The sequence below is a fragment of the Epinephelus fuscoguttatus genome, linkage group LG17, assembly GCF_011397635.1.
Source record: "Epinephelus fuscoguttatus linkage group LG17, E.fuscoguttatus.final_Chr_v1".
Taxonomy (NCBI): Eukaryota; Metazoa; Chordata; class Actinopteri; order Perciformes; family Serranidae; genus Epinephelus; species Epinephelus fuscoguttatus.
The window spans coordinates 18,317,555-18,340,125 of NC_064768.1; the positions used below are offsets into that span (position 1 = coordinate 18,317,555).

Genomic DNA, 22,571 nt, shown 5'->3' on the forward strand with positions numbered 1-22,571 from the left:
CCAACTCGAGGGGTGGCACCAAGCATGTAAATATTTGTCAATATCACTGTGCGCAGTTGGATAACACTACGACCAATCAGAACAATACGCGGGGTGATGTATCCAGAGCGCTACCAGCGGAGCTAACTGGTAGATTAGACTCTTGCCGTATCTGGTCGGCAAAACAGTAAAAACGTCCTTCTTGCAAAGGAAAGACTCGAGCGCCGTCTTCTGTTCCTCTTTTAGAGAAAAAGCCAAGTCTAACTCGTTCATTGTAGCGGCCAAAGCCGTTTCAAACAACTGGTGTTCATCTGCAGCCATCTTGCAATTTAATGACTGATTCCGGACTTCGTCGTCGCAGTGCTGTCGTCATCTGTTTAGCTCGCCTCTGGCCTGCCTATATCAGATACACCAATGTGATTGGTGCAGCTCAGCTCCAAGGGCATGGGTAATGAGCATCATTACTGATTGCCAAAGTGACTCGCTGAGCAAATTCAAACTGTGCTCTAGCGAGAACTTTGGATTTCCAGGGTAAATTGGACCCAGACATTAGATATGTTTCTGACACCATTAGTCAATTAGTGAATTAGCTAATCCAAAATTAATATGTAACAATTTTTGTTAATCGTATAAAACCCCAGCATTACCTGCATCTCTCAGTTGGGCAAATTTGCTGCTTTTCTTTGTCTAATATTATGAACAGTGTAATGTTAGAAAATTAGATTGATGAGCGGACAGAACAAGGATCTTGAGGAGGTCACTTTTGGCTTTAAGGAAGCGCAGGTTAATCAGAGACTTTAGAAACTATTTGGCTGATGATAAAAGTATATGTTTGACTCTGACCCTATGAAAATAAGTCTTTTGATATTGCAGATAAAAAAATAAGTTGCTGTGGTATGTGTGAAGGGCAGATTGACATGAACTGTAGCTGCTCTTTGAAATCTATGACACCTATTAAAAATCAGCATCTGTGGGATATTGGAGTGGACAGGTGATAATTTCAACCATCACATTCAACCATGACATGGCTCTATGAAGAAGCAACAGCTGTATCCCTGTCGAGAGTGCTGCTTCTTGGTAACGGCCTGATCAATACTGCAGCTTCTGTAATCGGCAGATGGAAAGAGAACATTGATTGTGAACATGGAGAATCTCAGGGAGAAGAGGGCAATACACGGAGCAGGAGGCAGCACAAAGACGCTGCTGTTACCTCACAACGTTGTACACAGATATCAAAAGGTCAGCCAAAGCCACCCAGTGCTGCACTGGCCTGTGTTGAACTGCAGGACCAGATACTAAGCAAAGCAGACAGGAAAGTTTCTTGAATGTCATACACAATCCTCACCGGCAACAGGAAATTAAATCTGCCTGCATCTCTTATGTGTCTGTCTGGCGTTGAATCTTCCAGCCTGCGATGAACGAGACAGAGATTCAATTACACAGTGATTGAATGTGATTCATTAATCACAAAGTGGGAAAATGTGGGGTTTAATTTCCACGCCTCGAGCTGTGGCTTCTGCTTGAGATGACCGCACTAATTGCTACCTTGAGTAATTTGGAATTGAGCTTCCGACTTTGTGTTGGTGAATGCAGGCCTTAATGTGCATGGAGGGATATTTTTAACAAATCTTGGGTAAAGAGAGCTGTGGTAAATAATATCCTGCAGGCGTCGTTGCATGGGATGTGAGAAATTTGACGGGTGCTGTGTGTTTTTACAGCAGCTCTCTTTTGCTTCATCTCACCCTCATTCATCGCTCTCCTCACTTTCTTACTCTCTCACACACACAGACTGAAAAAGTTTGCGCGGCACGAATATAAAATAAAGTTTCACCAGTAAACAAGCTGCGATAATGAGAGCATAAAACAAAATGATGATAACTTTAATGGTGCTTCTTCTTTTTCCCTCTCCCTCTTCTTTCGCTCTGGTCCATTACTTTCTTAACTCTGTGTCTTTGTTTTTCTCATGTCGTAGGTACTTTGTGTTGGACCCGGAGCTGGGACAGCTGCAGTATTTTGTCAACGAGCATGGGAAGAGCCAGAAGCCCCGGGGGTCCCTCCCCCTGATTGGCGCCTCGGTAACCCCGAGTGATGAGGCTCCGCACATGTTCATCGTAAACTCTGTCAATGGGGAGCTATACAAACTCAGAGGTATGACCTCATGCCAGCCTCAGGCTGCACGTATATGGCAAAGTACAAACACTGAGTGGAGTGAATGTGTTTTATGTTTTATGTCTCCTGGTGTGCAGTGTGTACACACTGGGGTGTTGTGAATGAATTTCTTCTGTCCAGTATTTGTGGTTGCACTGGACACATAATAGGAAGCACTTGATAGAATAAAAGCTGCAACGTTTTACTCTTAAACATGCTCTTATATATCTTTTAAGTTGAGCAATGGATAAAACCACGATGTATAGCATCCTGTAGCTCATTGTGTTGTATTTTTTACGGCCTTCAGCGTCACTGTTTTGATTCACTGGCACTGCTCTCATAAGCTTTTTCTACTCAGATATTCTGCAATATTGCCAAAATGAAGTTCCTTCACTATGCTGCCTTACATAGAACCAAATTATGCCAGCATAATTCTACCGCAGTGTGTGATTTTAGATGGGCATGACATACTACACAACAGTGTCCGCCTCTAGTATGACATATATGTGTAGGGCAGCGCTTTCCAAACAATCAAAATGGCATTAACATGGAATTAACATTGATTTACCATCCCTGTTATATGATGGTTGAGCTCTTCCTCTGCTCAGAGGTAAGGAGCTCCCAGACCTCACTGTCTCCCCAATCTGTGGACATTTTCACTTGCTTTTCTTCCTCTTCTTTAATTAGCTGCTAACAGCTGCTAACTGCTATCTCGCGGTGGTGAGAAAATGTCACACCTGTACTGCCTAGGGATGGGTATCGTTAAGATTTTAACGGTACTACTACTCTTAACAGTACTGCTTATCGATCTGGTATTTTAACGGTACTCTTATCGATACTTTTTGAGGAAGGAAAAATTAAGATCATAAATTGCTTTATTTTCTCAATTCTCATTATGCAAAATAGTTTTTTAACAAAACATTTTACTTTTTACAACTTGAAATGTAAAATACATAAAATAATAGTGTTGTCACGGTACCAAAATTGGGACCCACGGTACGATACCAGTGAAGGTATCACGGTTCTGAGTAGTATCATGATACCACAGCAAAAATGAGGCAGATGTGCCTTTTGTCATGTATAAAAAGATAAATCACTTTTCTATAATACATCAATGATATTTCAATGGAATAAATTACTTATTGACTTATTCATACTTCAAAAACAGCATCAGTAAGTGATTTACATAGGGGGGGATCAAAATAAAATAAATAAATAAAATAAAAATCAAGCAGCCACCCTCCTCCCCTGACAAGTTAAGAACAGTCCCTTCACAAGTAAAGAACAGTCCCTAAAGTGCGGTGAGGTTTGTGGACCGTTAACTGCCACAAAGAGAGAAATGTGAATGGCTCGTTTCTCCTCTGACACATCACATACCTGTGTGCCACCATGGCTTGGCTGTTCAGGTATTTCTGGACAGTCATGACATCAACAAAGAGGAAAATATTGGACCTGGAGCCAGGCTTCTCCGTCGCCAGTAAGCCGTTATCTTGTGCCACAGAGCACTATGGCCGCCGTATTTGACAGGAATACGTATTCCTGTCTGTGTCTGTGACCCCCGTTCAACCCACAACCGGCAGGATTCTGCGGCTGGTTGAAATCTGTACTCGCACAGCGTGCTCCTGAATGATTTCTTTTACTTGCACAACACTATTTTTAGTCGCAAATGCAGTAAAATGCTCGCACCGTAGAGCTCTGTGGAAAACAAATCACTGTAGCATATATAAACAAATCTAGCCTACAAGTAAAAATATTAGGTATTCTAGTATATTAGGTATTCTAGGTATTTTTGTGGTGATGTAACATTAATCACTATGGATATATAGAGCAGAGGGGGGGAAATCCCACGCACCCAGCCCAGGCTATAATTATGGTTATATTGTACATGTATTTAGAAGTATCTGAAAAATGCACAAATAAAATCCCAAATCTGAAACCCTATAGGTCGCAAAATAGCTAATGGTTATTAGCTCTACGTGTTGGCTGCTAGCATAATGTTACAAACCTGGACTGGACGTAGATGAACTAGCTGTGCTGGGGCAGTCAAACCCTGTACATCTTTCTGTCTGAATATGATGCACTTTCGCAAGGTGTTTTGACGAATTACTAGTGTTGCCACCCTTACACGCAAAACATTTGTCACACTTGTGACAGCGCGCTGTGTCTGCATCAACTCTTGTAATTTAAAGCCACACTTTCGACCGTTTGGCTCTCTCCGCCATTGTTATCTATCTAAAGGTAGGCTACGAGCTTGAGGTGGTGTATGCGCTGTCGTGTGTGTGTGTGTGTGTGTGTGTGTGTGTGTCACACTGAAACAACAGCCCCGCCCCTTTGCTCTCCACTTACACACAGCAGGCAGCCAGGGTGAGCGACACAGATCTCTCGTCTTCAGGGAGAATAGCGAAAATTATGATACAATACAACCCCGACAACGCGACTGCTCCAGTACCGGTAGCAGAACCGTTAAGGTCAGAGCTTATCAATACTGCGGTCTTGAAGAATGTAGCCCCGGGTCTCGTTCAGTACTGGAGTTCGGTACCCATCCCTAGTACTGTCCTTTTTACACAGATTCGGCTTTGTCACTACTTCACTGCTGGCTTAATGGCGGAACAACTCTGTCAACCCGTTTTTCATTTTCATACCATTCATACAGGCGGAATACAATCCCACTTTTAACAAACAGTGTGAAAAGGGGCTATAGTCTTGTTCTCAGTTACAGCAGGCCTCTGTTCTTTGTGAAAACGCTACAGAAATAGATTGACATCTCATTTTTTTCTATGGAAAAAGCTCTGATAAATCCACTGTACCACTAATCCACTACCTGCTCAGCACCGTCAGACAGACACAGTTAGATTCTAGCTGGTAAACATGGTGGAGCATTTAGCAGCTAAAGAGTCATATAAGGTATCTCCTTCAGGAATTGTTAGAGACCAAAAACAGAGATAAAAAGAGAGTGAATATTGGATTTGCATTCATCAGGTGGCCGGAAACACCACTCAAAATGACTAATTATCAATTAATTCAGATGTAAAGGTAAACCATGCAGGAAATGTAGGTTAATGTTTGTAATCAGCATTGCAAGTGAAAGTGACAGTGAAAGCCGACCCTAGATACACTCTTGTTTTAGAGCGAGCTTTGTCTGCTTGGTGTTTTGTGTTGTGTTTTTTTCTGTGTTGTGTATACAATTTTTATACCTTCATCTTGGATACGCTCTGCTCGTGATCTGGCACCTGGTCTCTACATGCTCAGGAATGTCACATGGCAAAATAAGTAGAAAATCAGACACCCTTGCACTTTTGGCAGTGAGGAGGTGACAGTCGTTAGCTTGCCACCACCAGCAAACTGCCGGGCTGTCCAAACCCTGGGAGCCAACTGCAGCACACCAGCAGGATTATGGAGGTAACCGTGGTGTTCCCAGAGCTTCACTAAGCTTTACATCCTTCATACAAGTGTTATAAAATGAATTGTGGTGCAGTTATTTCTGGGGCAGGTTATTGCCCACCAGAAGTAGTTATTGTTTCAGATCTAATTCAGGGGGTATCATTTTTATGAGTCTGTACGTTGTCTTTTAGGAAAATCCTGTAAGTATACCTTTAAAGCTGCCGGGATGTTTTATAAGCTGTTTCAGTAAGCTGTTTCAAGATTTTGGGTTGTGGGCTGTGATCAGCATTTCACTGACCAAGTGGTTAATCAATTAATTTGAATTTAATTCAGCTTAATTGTCATTATACTAGCGCACAATGGAATATAGTCTTGTCATTCCAACTGGCTAAAAATGATTATAAGTATGTAACCTGTAAAACTATAAATTGTAAAATCATTTTAAGAGGCCAAATAATGAAAGTGCAGCTACTTTCAAGAGGAAAAATGAATAATCTATGATCTATGATTAATATAATGGCAGCCCTGACTTCAATATAAATTGAATACCTTTTGTGAGGTGCTTGCTTTTTTATTGTCCAAGTAATTAGGACACGCTTCCCTCATACAGATACACTTTTGTGAAAAACATTGCATAGTGAGTATAAAGTACTAAATCTACACCAAAGTGAAATATCGCTTTAAGACCCAGTACCAGACAAAGAGCCTGCAGCCTGTCGCTGTGTTGACGGCCTTTGCTTTCAGTGACCTGTATCCACTGAAGCGAGAGAAGCTCCTTTTTACTGTTGCTCCACTTGAGCCGCTGGAATGTCCCCTTACACTCTCGAGGGGGAGGATATCAGAATAACTTGGCCTATATTCCCTGAATAACTCAGTGATCCATGTGTATTGAGCTAAGAGGAAACAATGATCCAACAGAGGAGAAGAAGTTGGGCTGAGTAGCTCGCAGGCAGTGTTTCCATTCCAAACGCCTCAGTGAGACTCGAGAATTATCAAGAAAGTCGTTGAGCGAGAAAAGCAATCTTTCGATACAGCTCAGCTCAACAAACACAAGGCCTGTTTTGACCAGCAACACCAAAAAAAAAGCTTTTTAAAGTCATCCTCTGAAAATAATTGCAGTTGAATATCAGCACTTGTACTCAGAAACCTCAATTTGCTCCAGCAGCAGGGTACAAAGAGGCTCACATGTACGTCCTCAACAGTTGGTGATTAAGATTAGCCGGTACGCTTCAGATCTGGTGTTTGTTACCATTGGAATTCCTGAAAGCCCACCTCGAGGGTGGAAAAGAGTAACTTCAAGGTTCAGTCTGGAGTCATTTTACAGTAATTGTAAGCTGCGTATCATCTCACCATTGGTCTGTGTGAAGCTTTAAATGCCACCTTTATTCTCGTGTTGATCACTTTTTTCTGAAGAGGGATCTGCACAAATTTTCCTTGTCGCAAACTGCTATAAGAAGATACTGGATATGCAGAATCTGTACCTACCCTTGAAGCGAGGGTGTTTAGAAATTTACTAACAAAAGACTACTTAAAGCATTTCAGCTTTACAAGCAGTAGTTGGTGAATCAGATTTTGCATCTCAGTTTTTGGGACTGAATGCAGCTTCTGAGGAAGCCTGCAGATACTCCTCAGGGCAGAAAAAAAGTCCCCAACTCAAATACAATTTGTGGTTATAACAAATTAGCTGGTTATATTACCTCCGCCAAAGAGAATGATGTAGTTAGCTTGGTTTGTGCGTTTGTCTGTCTGTTTGTCAGCAGGATTACGGAAAAACTGCTGGCCTGAATTTCGTTAAACTTGGTGGAATCACAGGGCAGATACAGAAGTTCCTTTTCACTTTGCAGTATATGACATTCATAGTCTCACCTCACAAACAGACATGGAGGTGGCTTAGCTAACGTTTTGGCAGCTAACAGTGCAGTGCTGACAATGGCAACAGTACTGACAGAGCTAACAGTGTTAATGGGGGTTAGCTCGCAGTCAATGGAGTGACCTGGGGGGAAGGGGTGGGCTGGTTCAGAGTGCGTTGGAGTGCACTGGACTTGAAAGCCAGTTATCGATGCAGCAGCCCAAAGAAGGAGAAACTTTGTACCATATGGCTCAGACTATCCTCTTTTCTCCTTGGAAGTGGTGAATTTACAGCTCACAGCAACTTAATATGACACAGTCTCTGGCTTTTGTTTGATATCCAGTGTCAGAAAAAAGGTTGTTGCACAATTTCCGATCCATCCTTAGCTCTGTTAGCTTGTTCACTACGGGCGCATTCACACCAAAATAATTTCACATCAAAATGCACTGCGCTCTACGTCACTTCCTGTCTTTGGTTCGCTGGATGGTCCCTTTCTTCGCATTGTTTGGTCAGCACCAGAGTTCAAATGAGCGTTCACATCACTCCAAACGAACCAAACTATCTATGGAAGCGGACCAGGGTTCGTTTAAAGCGGACCAACTAGCGCCAATGTGAATGTGTTCTGTGTTACATAAGCCGTGAGCCCCGTTCAAACTTTATAACTTTAAATGGAAAAAAAAAACAATCGTTAAATGTTTGTATTAAACGGCCGAATCTGATTCAACCGACATAATTTTGAATCAGGTACAGCGGTACTAATTCGATCCATCGGGGGACGACATGTGACATCTAACACAGCTGTAAAGTAGCATGACGGTTTTCTCCAGCTCTAAACAGAAGAGTAATTACCTAAAGCAGTGTAATATAAAGGAAGTATTATATTATGGGATGTGGGGAGACTGTAGGTCTTCGTGTATGGCTGCTGAGCAGAGGTAAATAGCAGTGAGAATTTAATCATGTGTGAATGCCCAGATGGCAAATTGAGCTATTTATCATACGATGTCTCAGTAAGACATTCAGCCAATGAGAGGGTCAGGTTGTGTTCAGCTTTTTAACTGGCTGATTAAGATGCCTGACACAATCTTCATTGCGCATCATAATAACACATATTGCAGTATTTGATGCAGAAACCTGTCTCTATGATTGAGTATTATAACCCTTCTGAGTGCATTCTTCACTACAGATCTGTCAGAATATGTCAAGTATTGTTATATTTTGGCTTTTTGTTGAGATTTAAATCAGAAGTCTGACACCACTTTTATGTCTGTGCTGTATGTCAGTAGATGGTTATCTTAGAATAGTTTTTTTGTATCTCATTTGTTTCATCTGTATTTAAAACAGAAATGTAAAACTAAGATTTCATGTGGGGTGAGTGGTTGTTTTGCTTCCAGTCTTTATGCAAAGCTAAGCTAATCAGCTGCTGGCAAATTAACAAATAACTTACAGACAGCAGCATCAATCTTCTCATCTAACTCTCTGAAGGAAGCTAAAAAGCGCATTTCCCAAAACTTTACAATTATGAACAGACTCTCTAGTTGTTTTTTAATGTCAGCATATTCATTTGTTTTCATGAGTTTTTACTTTAGACACACTTTACTACAATTAAACTCCATCAGTAACAGAGCACAAACTGTGTCTGCTCTCCATAAACATCAGAAAAAAACATTTTTTACATTTTCCAGATTAGAAAAATCACATCCAACGATGTCCTCCAAAAAGTATTTTTTTCCTTTATTCCCAAGGCAAAATAACAAGAGAACCAGACTCTAATCATTGCCATTATATTACATCTGTGTTAGTCTTTTAGGGTGCCACCATTCAAGAACAAAAATTAATTTAATTTACAAATAATTCTTGCAATTTTCTATTTATCAAGTCAATAGCAACAGTTGACTTTCAGACTAGGAGTGTAACAATAATAGACTGTATACAGGGTTTCCCACACATTCATTTATTGAAACATCTGCCGCCACAGTTTGATTTTCTATTTTTGGGTCCTTCATTAGATGTGCTGTTAGAATACATACAGTATGCCATTCAGTTATTATTTGCTCCACAGATGGAGGATACAGATGAAGCAGCAGAACACCAGGTACAGTGAAAGCGAAACTCTACCTTCAGTGCGCTGGGTCTTAAGTTTGCTTTCATTGACAAACAGCTGCTCCTGTCATTTATCGATCTCACCTAAACAGCTCTAATTCCACAGTTCCACCGACGATGTGTTCATGGAACTGCAAAAGCATCCAAAGTTTAGAAAGGGGACACAGACTGATACAAGGACACACCAGCAACACATGTCCCCCCGATATATGTCAATGGATGCATCTAACGTGATGTCACCCATTGGTTTTTGGACTCACGTTTTGAAACCTTGAGTTCATCATTTTGGCTGCTTTGGTTGCTGTCTTTTTTTTTTTTTTTTGAGCAGAAACTGACCATATTTGGATGAGAGGATGGAGCTGTGGAGGAACAAGGGAAGGACCTCACTCATAGACTCTATCAACGCCTCGCAAGCAGCCCATAGCCATTCCTGTCCCTGCCCTTAATTCTGTATAACTTTAACGTTTTATAATAATTCACTGCCTGTACATTGTTAGGAATGTTGAAACTAGCTTTAGAGACCAAAACCGTTTTTTGTATCCGGCTGTTTATTTGTACTGTAAATTTTGGCATTGTAACATTGATGTCTATGGGAATTGACAGGCTTCTGGAACCAGCCTCATGTGGCCATTAGAGGAACTGCAGTTTTTGGCATTTCCACGCTGGTTTCATTTTTCAGCTTCATAGGTTGCAGATTTGCATTGATACATTTATATGGATCAATATATTGAGTCAGTCATCAATGATCCAGGAGAGACAACATCGATGCACCTTTATTTTGAAATTTCCACGGTCGTCTTCGTCACCATTTACGTCCAAGCGCAGCTCCTTCTAAAACTTTCTATCAGCCCAATGCCAGGCAGACAATCTTAAGAAGCAAAGAAGACAACAACAAAGATATTTACTGATATCGTCTCGTAACAGTCACACAACCCCGAATTGAATTGAAATCATATTTCTTTGTGCCATCAGCAAATATTGTAAGTTTCAGGCTATGCTTTCCTCACTGGGTTTGTGCACTCTTCCTTCTAAAGGGGTAAGATACCAGTAGATTTAAGTACACTGCTGCTTAAATATGACATTCAGGTCCCCTTTACTACACTGCACAACAGATTAAAATGAACTGCTCAGCACAACAAACGTGAGGTGAAGCAGTCTGAATCACGAGTGAATAAAAGCCATTAAAACCCAATTAAACGTGATGTTAAACCTGAAATTACAACAAATTGTCTCTTAGCATATAATATAGGATGAATAATTACAGGGATGTCATTTTGATGAGGACAGGCTGGCTGCTGTAATTGCTGGCCCACTCTACTAACCTCTTTCGTCTCCTTCAGCTTGTCCATTTTCTTGAAATATTCCTTTAAAGTGCCCCGCTCATAATATCTCCCAGCGCTTTAATCAGATCTAACTGCCGGTCTGAGCATTAATCCCCAGACTTACCATTATCATAACCAATAACATCTTTCGCCATGCTGTAATTAAAATGGGTGTAATTAGTCTGATGATGGTTGCTATGATTGACTGAGAGGGAGGTTTTTCCTCTCTCCTTCTCTCAGTAGTGTTCGGATATCATTTTCTGTGCGATGGGTATTGCCATTTAAATAAGACACACAGACCAGTGCGAGTGTCTATTGTTGCTCATGTTAAATGGGCAGACGGACCAGCTCCTCATGTCGTTGTTAGTCCCCTCGGTTTCAAGCACCTACCTCGTGCATTCATCACATAAATAGAGCTGCCAGCATGCCACCTCTAAGTCTGCACGTCTTCTGACACAAAACCAGCTTTGAAATTTTCATCAGTCTCATAGTATTCTCCCTGAATGAGAACAGCAGGTCCTGCTCTCAGCTGAGCTGTGTCTATATCTCTCACGTCAGCATGCAAACAGGTGCATATTAGCATAGCTCACTGCACTGCTCTGCTCAGTGCAGGCAACTAATTATCTTTAATCACAGCAAGGCTTGTGCACATTACAGAGAAAAATATCTGATTTAGACTCTTGCTCACTCTCTGGGTAAGTGGCCCCTTTGGAGCGGGTGAGTTCTGTGGATGATGACAACGAGGAATAAGTGGAGAAGGTCGGTACTTTTTGCAGACAGACAGCTCGGCACAGGTGTTTCTGTGTGAATACTCTGTTCTCCTCGGAGAGGCGAGCAGCCACTCCCACTGTGAGAGTGCTTCTCAAATGCTGCACTTGTCAGGAGTTTCTTGTGAATGTCTCATTTTCTCAGAGTTGTCTCTTCACATATAGAGGCCTTTTATAGTTCTCATGGCTGCGGCAGGTGTTGGAGGCGTGAGTGATTGACAAGTGCAAATTGAATTCTTCAAATGTTGAAAAACCTTCCATCAGCATGTCAAAAAAACACTTAACACTCAACTGAGGATTTAAAAGTTTCATTTCAGCGGTGATGTTATTCCTTTAAAATCTAATGAAGCTATCCTTCCTCGTTATCCAGTCACCAAGAGTGCTGCAATCATTTCCTCGTGTAAAAGCTCTATTTTTTTTCATTGTGATGAAAATCAGAAGAAAAAAACTGAAAAATGAAAGATGTTTGACTTTAAGAGTTTAAACAAGAGTGGATCAAAGGGTTCATTGGGCTTTAAACAAAAAAGGTTGTACAGCACATGATGAAAAATTCCACCTAAAATGAGGACACACGCCGACACAGTTTCCCCTCAAAAGCATTGAAGATGCGGTTTGCGATTCTAATCCAGTACACATCTGTCAAATTCAGCAGGTATCTCCTCAACAAATAAATTCTGGGGTTCATACACAGCCCTGTGACTGCTGCAGGTGCAGCCTGTTGAGCTGTCGTCTCGTTTCAAGGCAGCATTTAACATTTCAGTTAAGACAGCATCACCTGGGTGTCGATTGGCGGAATGAGACAAACAGGGTGCCTTCATGTGTGCATTTTAATAACTCCATTGTGCTTGCCCTGTATGAAGTGAACAGGTCAGAGTCCCTCAACTGTAGCAGTAAGAATTCTGGTCAATTAGCTATAGTTAATTGTTTACTTTTTAAAAAAATTAGATCCAAAAGCCGAGGTAAAAACGGAACCATGCATTTTGTGTATTGCTACACCTGCTACGGCTGTGGCACAGGAGGTAGAGCAGGTCATCCACTAACTGGATGACCGATGGCACGACTCCCGGCTCCTCCAGTCCGCATATCAAAGTACATCGAAATGTTGGGCAATATACTGAAACCCATATTGCTCCTGATGGCTGTTCCATCGGTGTGTGAGAGCGTGTGAATGCTTAATGAGCAGCAGGTGGCACCATGTATGGTAGCCTCGGCCACCAATGTGTAAATGGGTGTGAAAAGCACTTTGACAGGTTGGAAGACTAGAAACACCCTATACAAGTGCAGTCTATTTACCATTTTCACCCTTATGAGCCACACAGCACAATTCCAGCCAATCAGCAACAGTTGGTGCTGGTGCAGAGGACACAGGAAAGGCCATTGATGTATAAGGACAGAGGCCGTGGGAGCGAGAGGGATGGTAAAACGCAACATCTGAAGGAGCAGTTATGAGAGGGGTGTATTTGTTTGGATGCTGGGTTTTTTTTATCATTAGTCTTTCTCCAGAATCGCTGAATCGACCATTTATTCTTGGTTATACATCCAACAAGTAACTGAAGTCGCAGTGTGAAATGCTTTCCTGCATGTGTATACATTTATTCATCTCACAAATAGCAAACAGTGATAAAAGTGGTAATCATGTTCTGCCTCCCAGTGCTGGGTGTCACTGCAGGCTGGTTGATGTTGGCAACATGGAGTCTAACCTGGAGAAAGTTTGCTGATCTGCTGGGGCGTTGGGACTGTCTGGTGCCTTGGAGCTGGGGTTTGCACTGACTGGATTTGGTTTGCTATGGCCACTAACTGGGGGTCTGTCTTTGGAGCTGCTGCCCGCTCTCTTCTTGACGATGTGGTTTGTAGCAGCGGGGAGTGAGGCGGAGGACAAACTGTGATTCAAGGCTCTCGCTAATGTTAGCTACATAAACATGAACTTGAAGCCACAGCTGTAAGCCTTTAGGTCTGGTTAGCAGAAGGTTAAACTGATAGCAACATTTTACTGTCGATCTCTAAAATGCTAAAAGTGGTTTTTTTTTTTTAAATTTATTGTCAGACTCCCTTTTAGACTTTCTTTTTGATAAGACCGTCCTTTTTTGGGTTGCTTTGTAGTGTAGTTGATGTCAAAGCTGGAATAGCAGCTAACTCTCTCCTAGGATTCTCCACCATTGAATTAGCCTTTTACTGAAGGGATGTGCATGTGTGGCTGCATTTGTAGAACAGCCAGTAGGAACGTCTTTCCTCTGAAATGACCTGTGATTGGCCGACATGTCCCCTGAGGTGAGTTTTTGGGACTTTTGAGTGCCAGTATTCACCTTTTCACTGATCACATAGTGTTAGAGAATCAAGTGTACCCTCAAACACTGATGTGCTCAGGTGCACTGATTGCACACCTTCACTGTTGTTGCCGACAGAGATGTTTGTTTTAGGTGACTTTTTTTAAAAGTGTTGATTTGAAGGACATTTTTTCTTAACCCTCCAGTCCCCCTCGGGCGGAAAATGTCCTTTTCAGTCATTTTTCAGTTTTTATTTTTTGATGACTTTGGCTGTGTTCATGCATATAGCATGACATTTGGTCAGAAACCTTATTTTTGGTGATATTTTGAAATTTTAAAGCCACTCCTAAATCAGGCCTAAAATACACAAATGGCAATATTTAATTTTTTTATGGTTGTTTTTCAACAAGGACGAAAAACGTCCCGAAGGGGACAGGTGTGATTTTTTTATAAGGGGGACCGGAAGGTTAATAATGCAGATTTGAGTGGTGTTCTTTTGTTTATTTCAGTAGGAAATGCTAAGTGCAAAGTAAAAAGAAGCACATAATCACCAGTTGTGACAATTTGCCTAATAATCTGAAATCAGGCGCAATCATCTGCCATCTTTAAATCATTTGCTACTCTTTTCTCCCGCTGGGCTCCAGCTGGGATTGACCTACAGCCTGAACTCACTGTTATCAGACCCATCAAAGACATTGTTCTCCAATAATTAGTCAGTGAAATGGGATCAGAAGGATATTATTTTCCAGTCTGACCTGGAGCGGGTCGACACAAGCGGACAGTCAGCGTCTCCTTCAACTGGAAGGGCTGCGTCTCGCTGTGTTAGTCAGCAAGTCTGGGCTTCAACTGGCTATTTGTGTTCAGATAACAGAGTGTATTGTCTCTGTGCCAGGGGGGAAAAACCACAAGCATGCAGAGAGTATCAAGCTGCTTCCTGTGCTGCCCGCAAATCGGCCAAATGAATCGCTGCTGTCTCTCGCATACTGAATGTTCAATTTGGCGTAGAGGAGAAAATGAAGAGGTTCAGGTGTGATGCACAGCCCTTGGGACATCATTCAGGAGGTAACAGGGTCACATGGCCAGGTAGACAGTCGGCAAGTTGAATAATCATTTGGCTACAGATGAGATCACTGACATCCAACAGGTTATCCTCACTGATCTCTTTACAGCACAGCTTAAGGAAGTCACTTATTAAAGGAATACCCAAATTATTAATTGTATATCAATAACTCACACCGTGTTACGTTGAATTTTGGAAGAAAACTTTGTTTTTCTAATGTGCCTCCACAGTAAACGAAGAAAAACCAATAATATTCTAGATCACTTTTCATCTTTAGATATGTGTTTATGTATAAATGTATGTTCTTACCTTCTTCTTTACCATCATTGTTTAGCAATTTCTGTAAATGTAATTCCAAAATTCATTCATATAATACCAGACAGGTTGATGACCTTCACCTTCCTTCCTCTTTACAAAACGAAACATGGCCAGGACTCCCTCAGATTCATGATGTTTAATTATTTCTTGGTGTATTCTTCTCTCTGCATTGTGTTCTATGTATTTCCTGTTTTTTATTGGATTATTGTTCACTGACTGGTTACTTTTTCTGCTCAGTGTGCTTCTTGTTGCCATTTATCTTTTCTAGTATTTTTCCGTATAATGTGAAGTTCTTCTGTTTACTTTTCTCCTGTTTTTGGTTATTGTTTGTTTTTCTTGTTAAGATAAGGCGAGGTCGGTCTGCATAAGCATGTGGCTTCTTGACCTCCTCTGACACATTTCTTCTTCCTCTTATTATTTTTTTACTATCTTGTTTTTATGTAGTTTTATGCATGTGCTGCATTTCACAACAGCAAAACTATATCCAAACATTTGTAAAACTCTCACACAGCTCCTGCAGTATAATCCAAGTCTCTTGTATCCAGTCGTATACGCAGTACTTCCCAAACACATGCATTTTCACTAAAACCTTACTATTGAAAACACTTGCTCACGAGTGTAGTGCACCTGGGCACTCTGCTTGTCTATTCCTATGAACAGAGTTCGAATGCACACGCTTACGCAGGTGCACTGCTCATCCGTGCATGAGACTGTTCATGTGGAAGTGTTTTAGAAGTTCACTGTGTAGGATTCAGTGGCATCTAGCGAATGTGGAGAACTACAGTGAAACTACAGATGTGAAAATGTGAATGGCCCTAGCTAGACAAAATATTAGGCTGATTGGTCCAGTAGTTTGTGAGATTTGCTGCAGACAGACGGATACACACACACACACACACACACACACACACACACACACACACACACACACACACACACACACACAGCCAACCACATGATGCCTTAGCTTGATTTGTCCATTCTGGGCTACTGTAGAACAACATGGCAGACTCCATGGAAGAGGGCCCGCTCCATATGTAGATATAAATGGCTTGTTGTAAGGTAATTAAAATACAACATTTATTATTTTCAGGTGATTAAAAACTCATGAAAACATAGTAATGAATATTATATACCTTCTCTGCTAATACATCCCCATAAATCCTGCACACTGGACCTTTAAACTGCAAGGTTTTAGTGAAAATACATGTTTGGGAAACACCAAGCATACACCTGGATAAACTTATTATTATTTATACTGCACAAGTCTATTCCTGTAAATTGAAAAAAGAATTAATTAATTTCACCTTAAAACCTGTTCTGTTATGATTATGCTGTTTCCCTGATAATTTAATCCACTCTGCAATTAAAATACATTTAAACAAATGGTTCAACATTTATGGAGTTAGATGAGAAGATCAATACCAGTCTCACCAGTCTCGAATTATTCCTCTCATGTCATAAGTGTGCATCTCTGTTCTCAGTTTCTCTTTGTGCTTTATGCACTCATGTCTCTATTTTGGGACAAATGAAACATTGATCTTGTGTCTGACTTACATTAAATGCAACTTCAGTGTTTAAAATAGCTGTTGGCTGGAGAGGCTGCCCTTTATAAAAAGGAAATGAAACCACACTTGAAGCCTCAAACACCCACCACAACCTGCCCTAAATGCTATATGTGTGTGTGTGTGTGTGTCTGCCTCCCATCACGCCATGTTTCATCTGCGTTAACCATGTTTGGGGTCAAAACACTTTTGTGCTGTGTCACTTCAGACCGGTTGAGCCTGATGATGTTTGAGCTAAAGAAATATTTACAGTAGGCTGCAACAGATATGAAGTTTTGTATTTACAGTTATCATCCTTGATATTTTGACCAGACCAGGGCCTGAATGATGAGTCTAGAGCTGAAACCCAAATAAACCGTCCGAAACAGCTGTAAAAATCAATTGATTGGTTATTGATAAAGCAAGAATTCCTATTACTCTCTGCTTTCAGCTTCTCAAATGTAAGGATTTGCTGCTTTTTCTATTTAATATCATTGTAAACTGAATATCTTTTGGTTTTGGACTGTTGATCAGACACTACTGAATATTTCAGGACATTAACATGGGCTCTGGAAAAAAAACAAGCATTTCTTTCTAGTTTTGACATTTTTCTAACATCTCATAGCCGTAAAACTTAATTGATTCATAAAAACATGAACAAAGAACCAACAGTCAAAAATGAAAATAATCAGATAGCCCTGCATGAGTCCAAGTCTACACTCGTAACATTCAGACCAGGTCCCAAAACGAAAGTATATATATATATATATATATATATATATATATATATATATATATATATATATATACACATATATATATATATATATATATTTTTTTTTTTTTCAATTGTTAGGAATTTTCTTTACATTTTTTTTGTTTTCGGTTCGAACATCCATCTGTCCGTCCCATTCTCGTGAATGCAACGACTCAAGGGCGCCTCGAGGGAATTTCTTGTCTTTGACACAAACATCCACTTGGACTCAACAATGAACTGACTCACAAAACACTTTTTTGGCCATAACTCAAGAATTCTTGTGTTAATTATGATAAACCTTCACACAAATGTCTAGTAGGATAAAATGATGAAGTGAAGACTTTCATATTCAAAAGTCAACTTCACTGTGACATCATGATATTTTGCCAATACACTTCTCTGGTCATTATTCAACACCATAACTCAGAAACAGAAAGGAAGACATTTGGTCACATACTGAATTGCGGACACTAATATTGGGTGTCCACCTTAACACTGTGGTGGTTATATAGATTGTCAGTGCTGCCGGGTGGTGGATGTGTCCACGGACATGGATGTAAACTGTAAGAGAAACTTGACTGGCGAGCAGAGGCACACAATGGCGGAGTGGTAATTCTGGTTTTTATTGTTGGCTAAAAACACTGGCAAATATTTGCCTCTTGTTCACGTCCATACAGTAGAAGCAGAGGGGTGAATAAAACATTTGCTTGCGGTGGCAAAGCATATTTGCATCTTCAGTTCACGTGAAGTTCAACTTTGGTGAATTTTGACCAGCAAAGTATGTGTGATCACACTGAATAAGCTTTGAATTTTAAAATGATCTTGTGATAACTGGCATCTGGTTCGTCCAGCTTATGTTTACTGCTCTGCATAAACCTTTGGAAATAATTTAAAAGTTCATCTGCGGAAATGGAAGTCACAGTACAATAATAACAAAAATTGGATGCTGCAGATGTAGAGACACTTTAAGGGAGATGACTTTCTTGTAACTGTATATTGACCCGACTGTGAACTCATGTAAGGGTTTATTGGTGATTCTCAGTGTTTTGTGTGTGTGTGTGTGTGTGTGTGTAAAGGAAGTTAAGACTTGTAATTTTATTAATGTGTTTTTGTTCTGTGTGTCTTTGTAGCCTCCGACGCCAAGGAGCAGCAGTTCTGGATCAGTCAGCTCCAAGCGTGTGCCAGGCGCCACTCTGACAGCAGTGCCAAGGTAAAACACACACACACACACACACACACACACACACACACACACACACACACACACACACACTCACTCACTCACAGTAACTGAGTTGTAAACATGACTCTGGTCCAAGCTCTTGCCACGTGCTCTTCAAGAAGAGAAGTGAGCGCAAAGCCTCGACATTTCCCTCGAGATTCCTGTTCCCCTGTGCCTCTGTTTATAAATGTGACAAGTTTCCCTTTCCAGTATACTCCAGTCAGGTTCACGAGTTCAGCAGTTTGTCAGTCGGGTGAAAACCCTCTGTACAGTCCCTAAAAGTCCTGGCCCTTTCTTTCTTTTCTGCTTTTAGTCCACTGGCTTTTTTAATGAGTCTAAAGGTGACGGATATTTCTTTCTGCGTCATTTTTCAATTCAAATGGCATCATCTCCCATGAGTCTCATTTAACATTCCCCCTCGAGTTCTCTACCAGCTTTCTTTCTCCTCGCGTCATTCTCATCATCTCGGCCTGCTAAAATTACTTGTTTTCTCTATGAAGTCTTGCAGCAGCCTCCCGCTGATGCAATCTGCCCCAACCAGCACATCTCTAAGCCTAGTCCTAACATAAGTATTAACAACTAGAGATTTAAGGCTCAAACACACTGAAAGTGATAACTCGCACAGCTCATTTGACGTGCGTCAGTTGATGCTCCCATGGTGCACTGCAGGCAGCAGATGTAATATTCCAGCACCACAGAACCTGCAGTATTTTGAGAAAAGGTTGGTATTTAAATGTAGACAGGGATAAGTTTGTATGCTTTCCTTCATTTTCTGTACATTTCTGAGTAGCCTGTGACATTACATAACTCAGGAGTGCAACTGTTGAATGTATGCTGTTCCTTTCGTCACTTGGTTTGAAGTGGAACACTAAGAGAATCGACACAGTAGCATGATGGACAGTTAGCATTATTTATTTTATCCCCAAGCATGCTCCGCTGGGTTCCACCTTGCGTTTCTGTGATTGGCTCGTAAGGTTACTGGTTTCATGGTTAACTGTGACAGAAAAATTGACGGTCATCATACCATGTATGATACACTGTCTACGGTATTGACAAAAAAGTGCAACTTGACAGAGAATCTCACCTGCGCGCCCATCTCCTTTCCTCCTCGACTTCCTGTCAGACTTTTTACCCATACTTCTAAAAAAAACCATCTGTTTTCATTCCATTACTGGCCATTGTAACTGATAATGATATTATTAATTGTGTAATACTGTTTGCCATCATACCATGAAACTGCAATATTTTCTGATTTGCTTATCGTACTGTAAAAATCTCATACCGTTACAACCCCACTGACACATACTATGTTGCTGTGATTGACTAATACTTGTTGCCTCCAGTTTTTTGGTTGATTGAACTCATAGATTGTATAAAATAATGGACGTAGCTTCTGTGATGCCACCCACTGGTTGGTGGATTGCAAGTTTGGCATTTAGGCCGTTGCCATCTTGCACTTTTGGGGTCAGAAGGGACCATATTTTGGTGCATTGATTCTTTTAAATTAGGCCCTACACTTTACTTTCCACCAACAGTGAACAGTTATGATGAAGTATGCAGTATTTTAAATGCATCAGTTTGTACTTCTCTTTACTTAATACATACAATGTTAACTTATGATACTGCCTAGACTATTATACCATACTGTGACTCCTTAATACAGCTGATTGTTGATGTGTGTATAGATGTGTATAGGTGGTCATTATGTATGTTAAACCCCATCAGTCAGCCTCTAGTTTCAAACTAGTCAAGAGCATCCATAAGAACCTCAATGCTTATAATTCATCATAAGTCACATCTATAATGTTTTATGACCTTTGAAATAGTGCATCAGAAAGCATTATGTGTGTTTATAGGTGTAGTCATTATTTTAGAAAATGTCAGTGGCCCACTAAAATGATGTGTATCTGCTATGAAGTCTTGCAGTAGCTTGTAGCTTTATTTGCTTAACAGATGTGATAAAACTTAATAAAAGCATATACTAGACGGTGAATTTAACATTTCAGAGAGCTGATATTGGATTCACTGCCAGGTACTCTGGCAAATTAACCTCATTAAGATGAAACAAATCGAACAGATGTTAAAATTTTCAAATATTTCAACATGAAAGCAGCAGCACTGAATCAACTCAACTGGGGGATTTTGGTCTCAATACACTGTATGCATCACAAGTTCTTTCCTGTGTTATTTAGAGGTTGCTTTCATTTTCTGACTCCCCTTCACTCTCTCCCCATGAGCACAATCAGGGAGAGCGAACCCACAGTTGCAGACCTTAATAAATGTCATCCAAATAAATGCCAAGTCTCTGCAGACTTCAAGTGATGCCTCCTAATTAATTAAATCTGTCTTTTTGTTTTCCAACCAAGAACCACACTCCAAAAAGAAACAATCAAATAAATCAAGAATGAAAATAAATCACGCTTAATTTAGTAAAAATAGTCAACAAGTGAGGAAAGGTATGAAAAAGATGCAGCAGAAGTGCGGACAGGTGCATTTATGAACTGAGAAATAAGTGTCAGAATGTAGAAGATGTAAAAATCCATGATGGAAACACTTTGCAGAGCTCAGCTTCCACGTGCCATGTGTAACTTCTCCTGCTCGTCTAATTCGAGAATATTTTTAGCACCTCCATTGACAGAAGACTTAGAGATTATGGGAAATGTGGCAGCACTTCTTCTTCTGCTAACCATCCCTGGTTTCACTGTCATCTTCATGTCTCTGTGGGCTCACTGCTGAAAGATTACTGTGGTGGGTGTAGTAGTAACTACCTCTATCCACAACCAGTCTTTTTTTTAATATCATGGATTAATACTTGGGCATCTTTAGGGGGGTTTAGCATGGACTTTGAGGGATTAATCTGAATATGCGGTTGGGTGTCTGAATCTCTTGTGGGGTGTATCTCCATTGGCGTGAAAGGAGAAAAATAATCCAAACTCTATTATTTCTTTGGAAAACTTTTGGTATTAGAGTAGATTTTGTACATGAACGTTGTGAAGACGCTGATCTTGGGATGTTGTAACATGTTTTGAGCTGAGTTTCTAACTTCTGAAGCTCATTTGGTGACTGATTTCACAACACTGATGTTTACTTGTCAACAGTTTTGGCAAAAAATTATAGTGAACTTTACAGTGTTGTGAAATGTTACATTCATGTATCTGTTTATCGCTGTCAATACAACTGACTGCTATTAACCTAGCTTGAAACTCATAAAGTTTTGCTTTTATTAACAGTACAGACAGGCCTTGATTCAACCCTGTGGTCAATTTAAGGTTGTACATAAGAGGTTTTGTTGTATTGGATTGCGTTGAATTGAGAGGTGTTTCTTCCGCTGGTCGATGAGGGCAAACCACTACAATGGTCCAAAACATTTCCATTAAGAGAAACATGCTTCGAAGATGATAAAAGGATGTTTTAATGACCCTGGTAAAATGAAAAATTAAAATTCAAATCAGCATATAAAATCACTCCCAGATTAGTACATCAGTTTTAATGGGCTTGCTAAGGCCACCACACATTGAGTGCAGTTTTTCCCTTGCTGCGTTTTGTCCAATTAAAAGAATCTCAGTTTTGTCCTCATTTAGCTTTATAAAGTTTTTACTCATCCATACATTAATGTCAGTGAGACAGGCAATGAGACCATCCGGTGCATTAGGGGCATTTGGTGTGACAGAGATGTATAATTGTGTGTCATCAGCGTAAAAATGGTAATTAATGTGGTGATGGTTAATAATGTTTCCTAATGGAAGCATACATAATGAAAACAAAATTGGTCTGAGCATGCTTCCCTGAGGAACACCAAACCACCAAATACAGAAATGATGCAAAGTCAAAAATGCACAAACCCTCAACCCAGAAAGATG

The 22,571-nt window shown here is 40.5% G+C and overlaps 1 protein-coding gene across 1 annotated transcript in view; it reads left to right on the forward strand.

Annotated features, from left to right (window-relative positions):
* Positions 1–22,571, forward strand: part of LOC125904685 (oxysterol-binding protein-related protein 10) — a 115,576-nt gene that overhangs the window by 14,138 nt on the left and 78,867 nt on the right. The window contains exons 2-3 of the mRNA XM_049602266.1: positions 1,952–2,127; positions 18,620–18,699. Of these exons, the coding sequence (XP_049458223.1) occupies positions 1,952–2,127; positions 18,620–18,699 (256 nt within the window). The remainder of the gene's footprint in view (positions 1–1,951; positions 2,128–18,619; positions 18,700–22,571) is intronic.